Source organism: Corvus kubaryi, unplaced genomic scaffold (assembly GCF_017639235.1).
Source record: "Corvus kubaryi isolate FWS band 111438036 unplaced genomic scaffold, C.kubaryi_AGA036_p1.0 37249, whole genome shotgun sequence".
Lineage (NCBI taxonomy): Eukaryota > Metazoa > Chordata > Aves > Passeriformes > Corvidae > Corvus > Corvus kubaryi.
Window position 1 is genome coordinate 5921396 of NW_024581072.1, and position 15902 is coordinate 5937297.

The 15902-nt window shown below is 49.3% G+C and overlaps 1 protein-coding gene across 1 annotated transcript; it reads right to left on the bottom strand.

The window, feature by feature from the left end:
• Positions 1–6098: 6098 nt before the first annotated feature.
• On the bottom strand, positions 6099–11069 carry HEMGN (hemogen). The gene is made up of 4 exons (XM_042023583.1): positions 10897–11069; positions 8482–8575; positions 7871–8142; positions 6099–6709 (listed from the first exon to the last, which is right to left on the bottom strand). The coding sequence occupies exons 1-4, from the start codon at positions 10976–10978 to the stop codon at positions 6600–6602; spliced, it is 558 nt and encodes a 185-aa protein (XP_041879517.1). The 5' UTR covers positions 10979–11069; the 3' UTR covers positions 6099–6599.
• Positions 11070–15902: the final 4833 nt, after the last annotated feature.

Genomic DNA, 15902 nt, shown 5'->3' on the forward strand with positions numbered 1-15902 from the left:
ACCTGTCTTGGTGTAATCCTGAAGCCCTGATTCATTGGAAGCCTTCTCTAGACAGCAGAGCTGATTTCTTAACTCAGTCCAATTGGAATTTATGTCTTCTCCATGTCCAAGGTCAAGAAGTCAAGGAGGGAGATGGTGGCATCTGCTATACCTGGAAGCTGGTGTTATTTTTGGGAGTTACTTTTGGGTGTGGTGCACTCATCCAACCCCTCTTTATGTGGGCAGACATGGGGGAGGGAGGCCCAACTCAGGGCTGCCAGACTGAACTCTCACCGCTTCTGCAGCGTTTGAACACAGGGTGCAGCTGGCCAATGTGAAGTACCCTGGCCACACTGCTTGGGCTAAGACGAAAAGAGGCTGCATCCTAGCCTCTTCTGATGATAGGAAGTCCACAGGGCCGTTGTACACTCAGGGCCCTATGTCTGGCTGAAAATGGCCATGGAGGAAGCAGGAATAATTGCTGTGGGCTGGCTCAGAGGAGCTTACTGAGCTCACTGCTATCTCTTCTCTGATGCCAGGAAGCTAAGATTCACTAGCCATTTAAGAATTTGCAAGCTATTTTCTGGATGTGAACTATACAAAGAGATCCTAATTGATTAAGGAACAGCTTCTGACCCTTTTTGTTCAATGCCAGCACCAGAGTTCTTAGTCTGATCACTGAGACACAGCCTGCTTGATGCATGAACCACTCTGAGTCAATTATCCCTGTGGCTAGCCGTTGCAAGGAGACCATCTGCATCTCACGTTGACCGCTTCCATTTGGGAAAAGGTGCTCATGAATCCAGGCTGCCCCCTCCTGAGGTTAACAAACTATGTCCTAGGCCTCATATCACTTCTACAGCCATACATTTTAGCACATAGCCTGTCATCAGGCTCACTGGAGTGCTGGCCCTAGAACTGGCCAATTAAATACTGGCTTCCCTGGCCACCCTTCATGTGTCCTCAGATTTATGGCTGCAAGAATAGTGGGGGAGGAAGACTTACAGGGTATCAGCATTGTGATGTCTTCAACAGGCAGAGGAGGTTTCCTTCTCTTCATGAGGAGGCACATTATACTGATGGTGTTGATTTTTTTCCTTCTCTGTCTTTGGGTACACTTGAATTTATTTCTGTATGTGTATTCTTTTTCAGTGGGTCCCAAATAGTTTTAGTGGTTTGGGGTTTTTTTTTGTTTTTTTGCTCTCCTTGTTTTCTCTAAAATTGCCTTTACTTGAGTAAATGTGGGCTTGCATTTCTGCAGCAATGAGTGACTGACCACTACAATAGATTTGGACCTTGGAGTTACAGACAATTCAAGCCACACAGAATAAATGCCTAAGTGACAAGTGCCACCCTGTCATGGTGTGAGAGGCTGTGCCTGGGTATTATTGTTGATGTTGGTGGCTTTTTCAAGGAGGAAGCAGAGGATGATTCAGGGCTTTGACCTTTATGCAAGAAACATTTGTTTTAAAAAAAAAAAAAGTTTTCCTTCTTGGATAATTTCTTTTCTCTTTTGTTTTCATGGAGGTTTTCTCCACCCTTCCCTTCTAGAGAAAAGGCAAAAGAAAAGCCCTCTTGAAGCAACCAGGGAAAATGGTTTCATGCCTTCCAACTTCAGTGAATATAAGATATAGTACTCTCTGCCACAACAGGAACTCAAATCCAGGAAGACCTTAGGCGGCTGGGGAGACCTCAGAGCAACCTTTCACTACCTAAAGGAGGCCTACAGGGAAACTGGAGAGGGACTTTTGACAAGAGCCATGTGCTAGGATGAAGGGGCAATGACTTCAGAGTGAAGGAAGGTAGTTTTAGATCAGGTATTGGAAGAAATTCCTGTGAGGGTGGTGAGGCACAGGCACAGGTTGCGTACAGAAGCTTTGGATGCCCCATCCCTGGAAGTGTTCAAAGCCAGGCTGGACGGGTCTCTGAACAATGCGGTCTAGGGAAGAAAGAGAGGAGGACCTTTTCAGGTCCTTTCCAACCCGAGCTATTGGGTGCTGCCGCTAGGGAGCACTGCCGGCCGCGCTGGCCGGAGCGGGTCGCTGCGGACGGAGGCTCCTCCTGTCCCCGGGCGCAGCGCCGAGCTCCAAAGGCGTACACGGGAGTTGCGCCTTCAGCCCGCGATCCGAGTTCGGACAAGCAAGCAGCCCTGTCCAGGGGCATGTGATGAATACTGCACCCAAGCTCCGATTTAGTGCTTTCTTGAGTTCCCAGGGTCTTTAGAGGAGAGAGTTGATAAAAGCGTCGTTATTAAGGCTGCGAAGTTCAGATCACGCTGTTTACCACACAAGCTCTATCCTGGTTTCTTTGTATTTTCTGGGTCCTGTCAGTGAAAACCTCAGGCTGCCCGAAGGAGACACAGACACAGGCACAGTTCATGCTCAACACCCCAAGCCTATCTGGATGGACTGAATTTCAGCCGGTAGCCATTCCCCCTGTCTTATGGGAGCCCTCACCAGGAATTCTGGATCCAGTTAGGGTAACCCAGAGCAAGAAAGTCATTCTTATATTGGAGCTCAGCTGAGATATCAAGGCAGGGAGCTGTGCATGGGACAGGCTGAAGGAATCAGGGCTGTTCTCAGGGAGAGTAGGTGAGCAAGGAGTCTAACTTGCAGTCTGAAAGAGGGTTACAGAGAAGATGGGGCTGGAGTCTTCTCTGAAGTGCACCAAGACAAGAGAAAGAGGCAAGGAACTAAAGCTGTGCTGAGGGAAAGACTGGTGGGACATAAAGGAAAAACATTCTTTCCTTAAAAGTGGGGCAGCCCTTGGATGGGAACAAGAGAGGGACGATCTCACGTCTTGCAGAAGGTGAACACTTGATTGGAGAAAGCCCAAAGCAGTCTGGTGAGACTTAGCCATGCTCTGAGCAGGGGATGGATTCAAGATCTCCAGAAATCTCTCCTCTCTTAACTTTTTCTACAGTTGTATGATTTCCGGTGAAACAGGAGAGTCAAGCCAGGTGGTGGAGCACTGATGAGCCCAGCTGGACACACAGCTCCAGTCTGTGGCAGCCCTGGCAGCACTACAGAGGTATTTATTTAAATGGTGAACACAGGATGGGAAGGAGCAGAGCTAACAAGCTCTGAGCAGGAAGTGGTGGTCAAGGAGGGAGTGGGTGTTTGCCATCTCCAGGATTTACTGCTTAAAGTCAATATTAGTAAATTAATCAGCAAATTTTTCTTATCTCTGCAAGACCGGGCACTTATGGGGTGGAATGGTTTTCACTGACTTGCAGTGGCCTCTGGCTCTAAGTTGCCTGTGCACTTCTTTCTGCTGAGGCTTAGCCACCACCACTTCTGCTAAGGACGGGAAGATCTTTCTGGTTCAAACATCACCCATGAGCAACAGCCTGCCATAGATCACCCCTGACTTTCAGCAAATGTGGGGGACCCTGTATAATAGTAATTTGAGAAGTGGGAAGCCAGGGTGCACAAACCAAACACCTTCCCTTCTCCCATAGAGCTGGAAGCATGTTTCCTGAAAGAATATTGAAAGGTAATTGGCATGGACCACAGAGAGTCTGGTTCTCCAGCATATGATGTTAGGTTTCCTCTCCTTAGCTGTCATGTCATGGCTGTCAGCCCTCAGGATGGCTTCCTGTGCTCTGCAGAATGGGGGGACAGGACCTGAGGCCCTGAGAAAAGTTCACAGGAACGTGTTCAGTCCAGCCCAGTTGACATTAACCAATATCCCACTGAATCCCACCAGTGAGGAGACAACCACAGTGGTTGTGTCCATTGTGTACCACAAAATGCCTAGGTCTGCATGCCTCAGGGAGCAGGTCAGAGCATCCTGGAGGAGCCTCAGGCAGCCCTATCACCTCACAGCACAGCAAGGATCACTGTGTCAGGCACTTACCTGGCTCCCTGTGCTGGCCCCATAGCTTAGAAGCTGTTTCCCTGCACCTGTATCCTGCTCTTTGCCAGTAAGAAGGCTGCAGTCAGTTAAAGGTCTCTGACTTCCCCTTCATGTCAGACTCAGACCATGGTTGTCATCCCAGAGGATGAAAATTTACTTTATTGGACTCTCTGTCGAGCCCTGGGTAAAGACATCCGTCTTGGGCTCAGGAAGGAGGGAAGAGAGGGAGAAGGTGATTTGTTGCACCTGCAAAACAGCAGCCTCCCTATCCTAGATACAGCTGCCCTTGCCGGCCTGTCCCCAGCTCCATTCAGGCAGCTACCTCAGGGATACACGTGGACCACCATGCATCCAGCTTCACACCCAGCTGAACCCCATCTGTATAAGCAAGAGCTCTGTTATCTGTCCTCTCAACAGAGAAAGAAGCAGTGCATGGTGAGTTAAAGTGTTGGTTAGGAGGGCTTTATCTTTCTCTTGTTTAGTTTGTGATAAGATTTGTTTGCAGACACACCTTCCTTACTGTCTGGCAAAGAAGACACTTAGAGTAAGAGCATCTTTAAGAGAGCGTGTGCGGTACCTGGGATGTCTCCAGGACTTCCTAGCCACCAAAGGCATTTCCACAGAGATGGACAGAGCTGCTTGCTCTGGTTCCTGCACATCTCTGCCTGCAGGGAGCCCCCCCAGCCCTTTTAGTGCAAGGATTAGCACTGCTCCCCATGTGTGTTTCAAGAGTGAGTGTCACCGCATGTTTGTGGACACCTCACTCTGCCAGGCCCTCACCACCTCCTATAGTTCCAGTTCACACTGGACAAGGTGGAAAGTGGTTGTTTTGTGCCCTCCTTGACTGATGTGAGCTGTAAGATCAGTCTAAAGCCCCCCCAGAAGTTTCTTCTCCCCAAAATCTAAAGGACTCTGGAAGCCAGGCGAGTGTAAATGTCTGCAGATGTGGAGTGGGCAGCATGGCTGATTCCCCCTCACGGTCAGCACTACAGAGGATTGGAGAGCTGGGAAGGGCCGCTGGCTCTTGCTGGTCTCTGCTATGGCACATGTGGGGCTCCACCAGGTGGAAGGGTCTCCTGGCCTGGCTGGCAGCAGCCACAGCCCAGCCTTTCTGCATCATGGTGTGGGCACCACACCTGCAGGCAGGCTCCTGCACACATGTGATGATGCTCAACCATAACATGACCCCCAGGCCAGTGCAGCCTCAGCTGCCTTTCCCCAGTGCCTTGGTCTAGGAGCAAACCGCCCAGATAGAGGCTCCTTCCATGCTGCAGGGCTTCCACGAGGCCCTTGTGTTGTACCTTAGATTTTTGGGGCAATGGGTGAGGTTTGGGTGGTTCATGGCAGAAGCTGAGAGATCTTGTTCAACTGCTGCCGGTATCAGTGACTCAAGGGGAGAGCAAAACCTTGTGTTAACTGATCCGTCTGTGGAGACCAAAACAGTGTCAGGATCCCTGTGTAGGGAACCCCATCCCTCCAGGAGCTGCCCGTGGGGAATGGGCTGCATTTGCTTTGGTGTGCTGCTGCTGAATGCTTTCTGCTTTGACACCCACCAGGTGCTTTAGAGATTCTGGCAGTGTTATCTGTAGAGGTCACCCCAGGATTTCAGTGTGAGCTGAAAGAGCTGGCAAGCACTTGCCCCTCATGTGACACTCCTGGGACCAAAGCAGGGGTGGGATGTCAAGGGTGTCCATTCTGTCACTGGAGAGACTTTTACTGGTGTCACTGGTTAGATGTCACACATGCTGTGACACAGAGCCTGGAGGGCTCTGGGACAGCAGCAGAAACATGTCCAGAGCCAAAAAAAATCCCCCAAATTAAGGGTGCCCCCAGGGCCCAGTCAGCCTTGTGCTCTGGGAGACAGGTGCTTGGGAAGTCAGATAATGACAATATGACCTCCATTCCTCCTCAAGAGGAGAAGGATTCTCTGTGTCAGGATATTACAGGAGTGTAAGAGAGCCACTTCCCTTGCTACGCACAGGAACAAGGACCACAAGGTCTAAAATGTGGAGAGACAGAGACAGGGTGCTCCATTACCTCCTGGCTTTGGGAGAAATCCTGTGTGAAGACTGGGGAGCCAGGAACACATTGACAGTGCAGAGTGTCTCCTGTCTTTGCCCCAAATGGCATTTTCCTGACAAAAGTGTATAATTCAGCCAAGTTTCAGCCCAATGCACTCAGTTGTTTTCAACCATCTTTTGTTTGTCTTACAAGGTCAGAGGGAAGCTGCCCAGAAACTAAAAACAAAAGATATTTCCAGCTTTAGGAAAGCAAGATGTTTATTGCAAAGGAAAACAGGCTGTGAGAAAAACTTTCAGACTAAAAATAATAGTGCAAAGGGTGTTGGAGCTTATAGGGTGCAGTAAAAAGCCCAAGCTGGACTGCTCCAGCCGGCTGAAACTCACAGTGGGTGTCAGCTTTACAATGCCACTCACATTTATACAACTAAGAAATTACTTTTAGAAACACAGATGGATGCTGGACTGTACTCTTGAACTGTAGTGTGGCAGAGCACTGTGAAGTCTTCCATGGACCCAAATAAAACAGCCTGTTTGCAGAGAGAGCAAGTGGCTCATAAGCCACAGGCAATGCCCTAGGGGCTGCCTCTCTAACCTGGAAGAAGCATAGAAAAGCAGAGTGACAAGGAGGGTGTAGGCTTTATGACTCCCAAGAAAGCAGCTGCTCAAAATCACTGTGCCATACTTATCAAGTTTTTGAGGCAGGAGTCAAAATAAAAAAAATATCCCCAATCAATCAGAAAGTTAATACAGAACATGTATGTTGAATTCGTTATCCTGGTGGTCATTTTCCAGAGGAGTATTCAACTCTTCTAGTATATCTGCATCCGCTGGTTTCAGCACATCCTCTTCACCTATAAGGCATGTAAGAGACAGATCATTTCATACTGGGGGGCTCTCATGCATTACCCCTCTGTCCCGTGTTAAAGCCCCCGTGGCCAGTCTCCTGCAATTGCCTGGAGAAGCTGTTAGGTAGCCCTGAGTGGATTTCCTGCTTTTCAAGAGCAGTCCCAGCTGTGGAGGGGAGTTGGAGAAGGCAAAGCACTGCTGGGTTTAAAGCCAGAGGCAATAACCCCAACCCTGGTGGTTGCCCATTTCAAGACTTCAGGGCTGGAAGCTGGACTGGTGTGATGTGCCCCAGTCAGCCCCAGAGCCCAGGACACAGAATGGCTGTTTTCCATGGCATGAGGGCACCACGTGTCTTGCAGCAACAGGCCTTTTCTTCCCCACTGCACAGACATTGCTGGAAATGCAGTAGTTGAGCATCAGAGGACTCTCACCTCCTCTGAAGCAGATCCCAAGGTTTCCTGGTTTTGAAGCAACCTGCATGTTTGACCCACTGACTGTTAAAGTGAATGTGCTCTACTCTTCCCATGCCAGATCTGGGAGCAACTCCTGCTGCAGTAGCTGTAAATGGATTTTCTGAGCCCAGACACCAGCCTGCCATTCAGATCAGCTTAGCGCCCTCCATGCCTCAGTCCTGGCAGGTTTTGAAGGTGTGGTTCCCTGCAGACACCACCCCTTGCCCCAGTGCCCATTTTGCTCTCCCACCAACCCAGTGTCAGTCCTGAAACTGGATGGACTGTGGACAGAGCATGTCTGGACTTTGGCTCCCCAGCCAGCTCTGACCTCAAAAAACCGCATCTCTCCACAGAGATGAGATCTTCACAGAGCTATCCCTCTGCACTAATATGGCTCTTGGCAGAGCCACAGAAGTGTTCTTAGGACAAGGAGTTATTAAAGACCAGGTCCACAACCCCATCCCAGTGACTGTACTGATAATAGTGGACTTGTTATCACTCCCCTTGACTTGGAGAGGGCTGTCTGTCCCCACAGTCCCACCATCCCCCCACCCTTTCTCAGCTACCCAGGTTTTGTGGGGTAGGGGCCCATGCCAGGGAGATGCTGTGGGATCATTGTTGATGAGGTGGGCACCCTTGGCTGACAGTCCTCGAGAGGCAGCATGGCACTGCCCCCCGAGCCACCATGGGGCCAGCAGCTCTGTGGCAACTCACCAGCAGGGTCCAAGCTCCTGGATGGCAGCTCCCCATCCATTGCCACCGCTTGCATCCCACTGACCATGTTGGGGATGGTCAGCATAGGTGGCTGCTGTTGATACACTGGTTCAGGCAGTGCTGGCTCAGAGGGCACTGGCTCAGCCTTCTCCTGTGTGTCAGGCTGGGCGTCCACTGCTGGCTCTGACTCCAGGACAGCCTTGACCACTGTCTGACGGCCCCGTCCTCTTTTGGCTCTCCTGGCTCTCCTTTGCTGTTTGCTCTTATAATCTCTGCCAGGGGATTTCACAGGGATGATTACTTGGGAATAGGACAAAGGACTTTCCCGTCTGCCCTAAGGCTGCTTTTCTGGGTCCGCTGCACCCGTGGGCAGGAGCTTGGGCAACAAGCCCTCAGCTCCACACTATGGTTGAAATTTGCTTGCTACACCCCCCCATCCATCTCTGCCCCCCCGTGCCTGCACAGACCTTGAGCAGCTACTGGCTGCAGGTCACCTTTCCCACTGAAGACTGATGGCTCTGTCCTTGGGTGAAAGACAGAGGGGCTGGGCCATGCCTGGGCTCAGGTTAAGTGCATCACAAAAGCAATTTGACAGAAAAAGCAAGCTTTACCTCAGAACCCACTGAGCTGAATCCTTCTCCAGGGCTTCCGCCTTTCTTTTCCTGAGCAACTCCCGGTCTCTCAAGCGACGGGTTATGATGACATCTACAAGGATAAAGCAAGTGCTAACATGACATTCTGGTCAAGGGACAATCTGATCCCTCCCTGCCTGATGCTAGAGCACTGATGCAAGAGGCCATGGGGTTTTTTTGTCACAAAGAGGGTCTTGATATGAAATTACTTGAGGGCTGTACTTCCAGCGAAGCCTCAGTGGGTAGGATTTGATGACACAGCACCCAACACTCCCAGGCTCCTAGCCTGACAGTTACTCTACATTTCCACTTGCTGTTCCCTGGGGGAACCCATGTCCAACCTACTCCAACCTGATGCCTTTGGTCAGACATCAGTACAGCCCGCAAGACAATTCTTCATGTTTGCTCCATTGCTACCCCTTTTCCCAGATAGCTGGAACTGGCCACTGCTAAAATTAAGATGTTTATCTAGCAACCAAGGAGAAAGCCTTGACCTGTAGAACAGACAGTCCTTCAACAAAAGGAACAGCTCTGTAGGGGCAAGAATGAGCCAGAGGGCACAGCCTTACCCTACAAAGTTGCTCATGTGCATTAGGCTGAGACTTTGTGGGGGGATGGTGATCCAACCAGAGACCAAGACAGGGCTCATACACACTTCTGGGGATGAGAAGATTGGTCCCAAACACCACAAAAACAGCCTCAAGCTGGTCTGAAGCTGTGAGGAAGACCATGGCAGGGCTGAAGAAAGACTAAGTGATGTGAGAAAGCTCCAACGCTGGCTTTATTATTTGGCCAGGATGTGCAGGTTGCCTACAGCCACCAGCAGAGAGGAGCACTCCCCAGATCCCAGTCACCCTCTGACATGCCTTCCTTGGCCAGGTTAAGCAGAGCCCATTTCACTGGTTGCAAAGGGCCACAAATGCCTTCCTCAGGCAAAGACCAGCCTGGCAAATGGTCTGAACTTCACTTCTCTATGTCTTTGTCCTAAAAGACAGCAATCCCTGATGATTTCTAGCTTAGACTCTAAGCTGTGATAATAAAAATTTCTCAAATCAAGCAGCATGAGACCCAATCCTGAGAGACAAAGGGTATTGTTCAGGAGCAACACTACTGCCCTGAGGCCTTGAGGGAGAGGGAATTCTTCCCAAATGTACACTGAAGAGATCACAAAAGAACTGATTTTCATAGTTTCAACAAAACCCACACAATGGAAAAGCAAAACTATGATCTGCTCCTTCCACATGTAATCAGATCCAGCTCCTTTCACAGAAAGCCTCAGCTTACACTAAAGTAGTGAAATCAGTGAAAAATTGTCATTTTGTTGTACCCTTGATCAGATGGGAGAAGTGTCAAGGTGAGAAAAACTTCTGAGGCTGAGCTCGGATTATAGCTCTTTTATCCCAGGTGTTTATTAAGTGCAAGAAAAATTGTAGTCCAGGACAGGACAATGCAAAACTGACAGCAGGAGCCAGTCTCTACCCAAAGTAGACTTTTGTACAAGACACTTGTGATAATAATAATGTTACAGAAATTTAGCTTGGAAAGCATTTGTGTTGGTCTATGTTCCAATGTCCTCATCAAAGCAGAGTCAACTTTAAAATTACATCAGACTGCCCAGGACCCTGTCCAGGGAAGTTGAGAATAACTCCAGGACAAATGGGAGGTTGTTCCCTGACATGAAACGGTAACAGAGACAGTAAGGCTCAGCCAGCAGGAGATGACTCTGCCATCCACATAGAAAAAGGCAGTAAACTCCCTGGGAAGATGAGGTTACAAGTTGCAGTAGCAGGATCTGCCCAGGGCTTCAGTTCAGCTGAAGCTGAAGTACATTACCCCTTGCACATCCTGTCTGCAGCCAAGGTAATTTTGTTTTCCTTTCAAAATGTCTTGTGAGCTGTAAGAGCAATTTTAGCTGCTTGCAATCAGTCTCCTTCCCAGTCCATTCTAAGAAAACACCCCTCATTTGCTTCTAACTGGTCCGAGAAAGCACTCCCACAACAGCTCCAAAGCTGTCTGTCACCTGCCAGCACTAAACAGGAAAGATCACAGTAAAACATATGCATCCTGATGAAAAAATATTTACTAGAGGACACAAAGAAACAGAAATGAAAAGAAAAATTTTAAATTATAAAAACAATGAGACAGTACTGCCAGTCTGCAGACAATCTACTGATGCTCTCTGAAGGACTTTAGTTGAAAAACCTTTATATGTGCTTCTGCCTTTGTGATCTGAAGTATAACATGTAAAAAGACAGATGTATTCGCAGTTAAATGTGCATCCTCCACCCCCAAACATAAACTAGTAGTTATTAATTTCTTTTTAAGAAACACTGGTAAAAAAAATCATTCTCTCCTCTCTCCGAAAACTCAAGTTAGGAATGTTCTCATCATTACCTGGCACAGCATACTCCTCACAGGCTGCAGAGGGTGGCAGGGAAGAGTCCGAAGAAGCATGGTCTTTGCCTAAACTCTCCATTGCTCTTTGCAGTTTTAATTAGAAAGCAGCTTAGTTCCCTGGAAACAGCATCTGAAGATACTGGTGCAGCATAATGAGAGCTTGAAAAAAATGCAGACTGCCCGCCCCAAACCTCTTATCTGGCCAGGCCACTAGGAGGGTAATAATATTCTCCTTATCAGAGTGCAAAGGTGTACGAGTCTCTGTCCAGGATCTACTGTGTGGATTGAAAAACATGTTAGTGCTTTTATACTGTAAATAATTCCACTTCAGATAGGAAATTTACACTCACAGCTGCTAAACTGTGACTCAAAATCTCTCCTTTGCAGTGGACAGAAGCTGCATGGCAGGGCAGGATTCGGCACTGCCTCACTGCTGCTTTCCAGAGTGAGATGCAGGGACGTGTTGTTAGTCCTTAAGGACCCCTTGAGAGGTCTGAAATGGGACATATGCTGCCTGAAGGTGTTTGCATAGGATCCCAGCAGTGCTGGTGGGAAGGGACATCCTCCAGCTTCCCTCATGGCAGGACTGGCTGCTGTGTTGTCATATTCTTTGGAAAACTCTAAGGATGGAGACTGCCAAAGTCATGTTACCTGTCCAAGAGCTGCACCACTTTCCTGGGATCCCGACAGAATAATAAATCCATACCAGCCTATCTGTGCATGTTGAGGACTTCCCAATGATTCTTTGGTCCAGTCCCTGGTGGATCAGGACTATGAACAAAGCACTTCACTCGTGCAGCAGGCTGGCAATGGGCAGCCCCTGTAAAACCAGTGGGAAGACCCAGCCGTTCTAATTGCTCCCATAGGATGACTTCCTTTAGTGGCTGTTCCTAGCTGCTGATGGCCCCTTGCAGCTCCAGCCCTGCCCAGCCTGCAGACTCATGCAGCCTCCGCAGGACCATCTGTGGGGCTGGTGTTGCTGCAAAGGGGAAGCTGCTGCTTGGTACAATGGCTTTGATGCTGAGAGCCTGTTCCTTGCTCTGTGGGAATGGCCAGGGCCCTAGATCAGTGCATATGGGATGAGGGAGTAATCTTGGCCTCTCCTGAAAACTGCCTTCATAGTTTCTTATGCCAGAATAGCACAGAAAAGCTCAAGCTTATATTGTGTATAACAACTCTGATGGACCAGAGACATCTCTTCAGCCAGTTTCTAGTGCACTCAGCTGCTACCAGCACTTTTCTCCATGAGACACTCAACTGCTTATGCACCGGTGAGGTGCTAGTGCCCCTAATCCCTTCCCTCCCTGCCCCCCATGAATTCAAAAGTGGTTCAAAGGTTGGTAGAAGAACTTGACAATGTGTCTACCCCCAGGTCCTCCGGGACCTGATTGCCTTTCATGGCAGGGATGATCCCCCCTCCCTGAGCAGTCTGAGGACCTGCCCTGAGGCACAGCAGCTCCTCAGGAATGAGCAGATCTGGCTGCCTCCAATCTTTGCCAGTCTTTTTTATTTTTAGTGTACATCCTTTGCTCTCAGCAGGATCTCTCTCTAGGTCCCTGGGAAGGTCCAAAGCTTGAAACTTCATGCATGTGGATTTCTTAAGAGGTAACCTTGGAGGTCCCTGGTCATCTCTGCTGCCACTCTTCTTACCCCCTGAGTTACCACTTTGCTCTAGGACTCCTGCCCTGTGTCCACTGCAGATTACATGGTACCTCCAGAGAGGTGGGGTAGGGCTAACAGCCCCAAAAGAAGCAACAGGGTGGTGGCAGCAGAGCAGATATGGGAAGGCTCTGATATGGGAGGGTGGGCCAGGAGCATGGATGGCATAAAGAGATGTGTGGCTACCAAGTCATTCACAGAATAGTTTCTTGTAGCTCAGTCACAAATGAAGGCAAGGTGTCCCAAGCTGGTGAGGGTGTCCATGTTCCAGCACTGTGTGATTCTGCACAGCCCTAGAGACACCCTGGTCGTGCAGACATCTGAAAACTGTGTCCTGGCAGGATACTTTCCTGTGAAAAGGCATTGCTTGTGGAGGGGGAAAAACATATCAGACCTTGAACATTGTTTTTGTTTTTGTGTCCCTCATTGCAAAAAACACATTATCACAAATTATCACAAAACCACATAATATGCTGAGCTGGAAAGGACACAGCAGGATCATTGAGTACAACTCCTGTCCCTGCACAGAACACCACAAAATCACACCATGTGCCTGAGAGCATTGTCCAAATTCTTCTTGAACTCTGACATACTTGGTGCTGTGACCACTTCCCTGGGGAGCCTGTTCCAGTGCCCAAACACCCTCCGGGTGAAAAACCTTTTCCTGATATCCAATCTAAACCTCCCCTGACTCAGCTTCATGCTGTTTCCTCAAGTCCTGTCACTGTCAACACAGAGAAGAGATCAGTGTCTGCTCCTCCTCCTCACAAGGAAGTTGTAACTGCGATGAGGTCTCGCCTCAATCTCCTCCTCTCCAGGCTGAACAGACCAAGTGACCTCAGCTGTTCCTCATATGGCTTCCCTTCAAGGCCCTTCACCATCTTCATTGCCCCCATTTGGACACTCTCTAAGAGCTCAATGTCTTTTTTTATATTATGGCACCCAGAACTGCCCCCAGAACTCGAGGTGAGGCCGCCCCAGCGCAGAGCAGAGCAGGACAATCCCCTCCCTTACCCTCCTGGCAATGCTGTGCCTGATGCACCCCAGGACACGGGTGGCCCTCCTGGCTGCCAGGGCACTGCTGGCTCACATTCAACTTGCCACTGACCAGGACCCCCAGCTTCCTTCCTGTGGTGCTGCTCTCCAGCCTCTCATTCCCCAGTCTATACACACATTCAGAGTTGCCCCATCCCAGGTGGAGAAACTGAGGTGCTTAGAGCATGTTCAAAGAAGAACAAAGAAGCTGGCAAAGGGTCTAGAAAACAAGTCCTATGAGGAGTGACTGAGGGAGCTGAGGGTGTTTAGCTTGAAGAAAAGGACCCTGAAGGGACACCTTATTGTTCTCTGTAGCTGCCTGATAGTAGATTGTAGATGGTGGGGGTCCATCTCTTCTCCCAAGTAACAAGCAATAGAACAAGAGGAAATGACCTCAAATTGCTCTGTGGTAGGTTTAGGTTGGATGTCAGGCTGCCCAGGGCAGTGGTGGAGTCACTCTTCCTGCAGGTATTTAAAAGATGTGTTGACATGGTGCTCAGGGACATGGTTTCCTGTTGGACATGGCAGTTAATGGATGGATTTCATGGTCTTAAGGGCCTTTTCCAACCTAAATGATTCTATGATTCTATATTCTGGGCTGCTTGCAGGTGGTATGAAACATGGAAAAAAGGGTGGAAATCCCTGTGTGTTTCCTGTGTGTTGCTCCACAGGAACTGGGGGCATGTTCAGGCTGTGGCTAACTCAGCTTCTCACACCTACCATCTACTCAGTCACCCCAAAGCCTGGTGACGGCTGATAAGTGACTCTTGACTCAGCAAAACATTGCCATAAGACACTGCAGAGCTGGTACTGTGAATGTTTCTCCATTTCCTGTCTTCAACCTTGAAGGGGGCATTTGTAAAAGAAAGAGTCACTGTGCCCCCCAGGTTCTTTAGAGGTGTTTAATGGAATAGATGGACTTTAAAATCTTACAGAGCTTCCACTTGCATCTCTCAGGAAGGAAATATCTGTAAGACACTTGTCTCTTGAGTGTAAATTACTTTAAATGCCAAGGAAGTGATTTCAGCATCCCCCAGGAAAACTTTGGTAATGGTTAGCAACATGGAAATTACAGGCCCCACCACCTACTTTCAAGTTGTCTATGCTCTGAAGCAGAGGGACTGAGAGTCAGAGTCTCGCCCCCAGTGCCAGGAACACTGTGTCCCACAAGCACCAGCAATGCAGCAAACTCTTCTTCAAGCAGAGCTCCCCTGCAGATGTGGCCAAAGCTGCACCCCCTTTGCTGCAGAGGAATTTGTGCAAGTAGGTTAAACTTCCTGGCCAGTCTTGGCTACATGAACTGTTGTAGCTGGACACTTTACAGTGTGCCAAGTGCTGCTTCCCTCCCCTTTCTCTCCACATTTCAGTTCAGCTAGCCCTGGGCCATTTTCACTGATGCATCCAGTTTCCTAGGTGAGGCCCTGGAAAGTGTCAGCTGAGTGTTCAGCAACCTGAGCATCTCCAGTTTCACATACTCCTCAAATGCCACTGGAACTGCTTGGTAGGGGAACATCACCAACCTTGGGTACATCTCACCATGCCCCCACACGCTTTAACACATAAATATCCTGGGAAAGTTTTGTTCAAGGGACAAACACTCCTAGGGCTGGATTCTCTCATTGGTGGGACTGCTTTCATTGTAGACACAACATCAGGCTTTGGATCTATGTGTAAGTCAAAGGGAGCCTCAACAAAAACAAGGGTATGTGTTCCTCCTATCCAGCAAGGCTACTGCAAAGCAATATCCAGAGACTTACATATCCCTCCCTGCAGTCATGGATGCAGCCCTGCTCAGCATGGGCAGCTGGGGGAGCTACGCTGCTGCCACTCTTACAGGGTGTCAGGGCACCTCTTCCAGTCTTGTCTCACATGGCAGTGACAGAGAAGCAACTTGCAGGCTTGTCCTTCCACTGACTTGAGGAAACTTCCCTGGTTGCAACACACTGCTCTGGTAGCAGGACTACTCATTGCTCTGTGTGACAAACTATGGTGCCTGTGAAAGCAGATAATCCTTTTCTTTCCCCGCCTTGACTGAACCATGAAAAGATGAGAAACAGATGGATAAATTGAACAGGAAAAGCATATGCAAAAGTGCAAATTCATGTGCGTACTCTCTGGCACAGATCAGGGCATTGGAGGCATCTTGCTGTCCACCAGCTGCTTCCTGAGTCTCACCTGACCTTGCCAGACACAGATCTGCAGGGCTTCAGTCAGGCTCTCTGCACCTGGCTGCTCTTGCACAGGCCCTGAGGTCTGTGGTGGTGTTCAGTCACTGCCTTCACCCTTCCCTTGGTCTGCCGCTTGCTTTT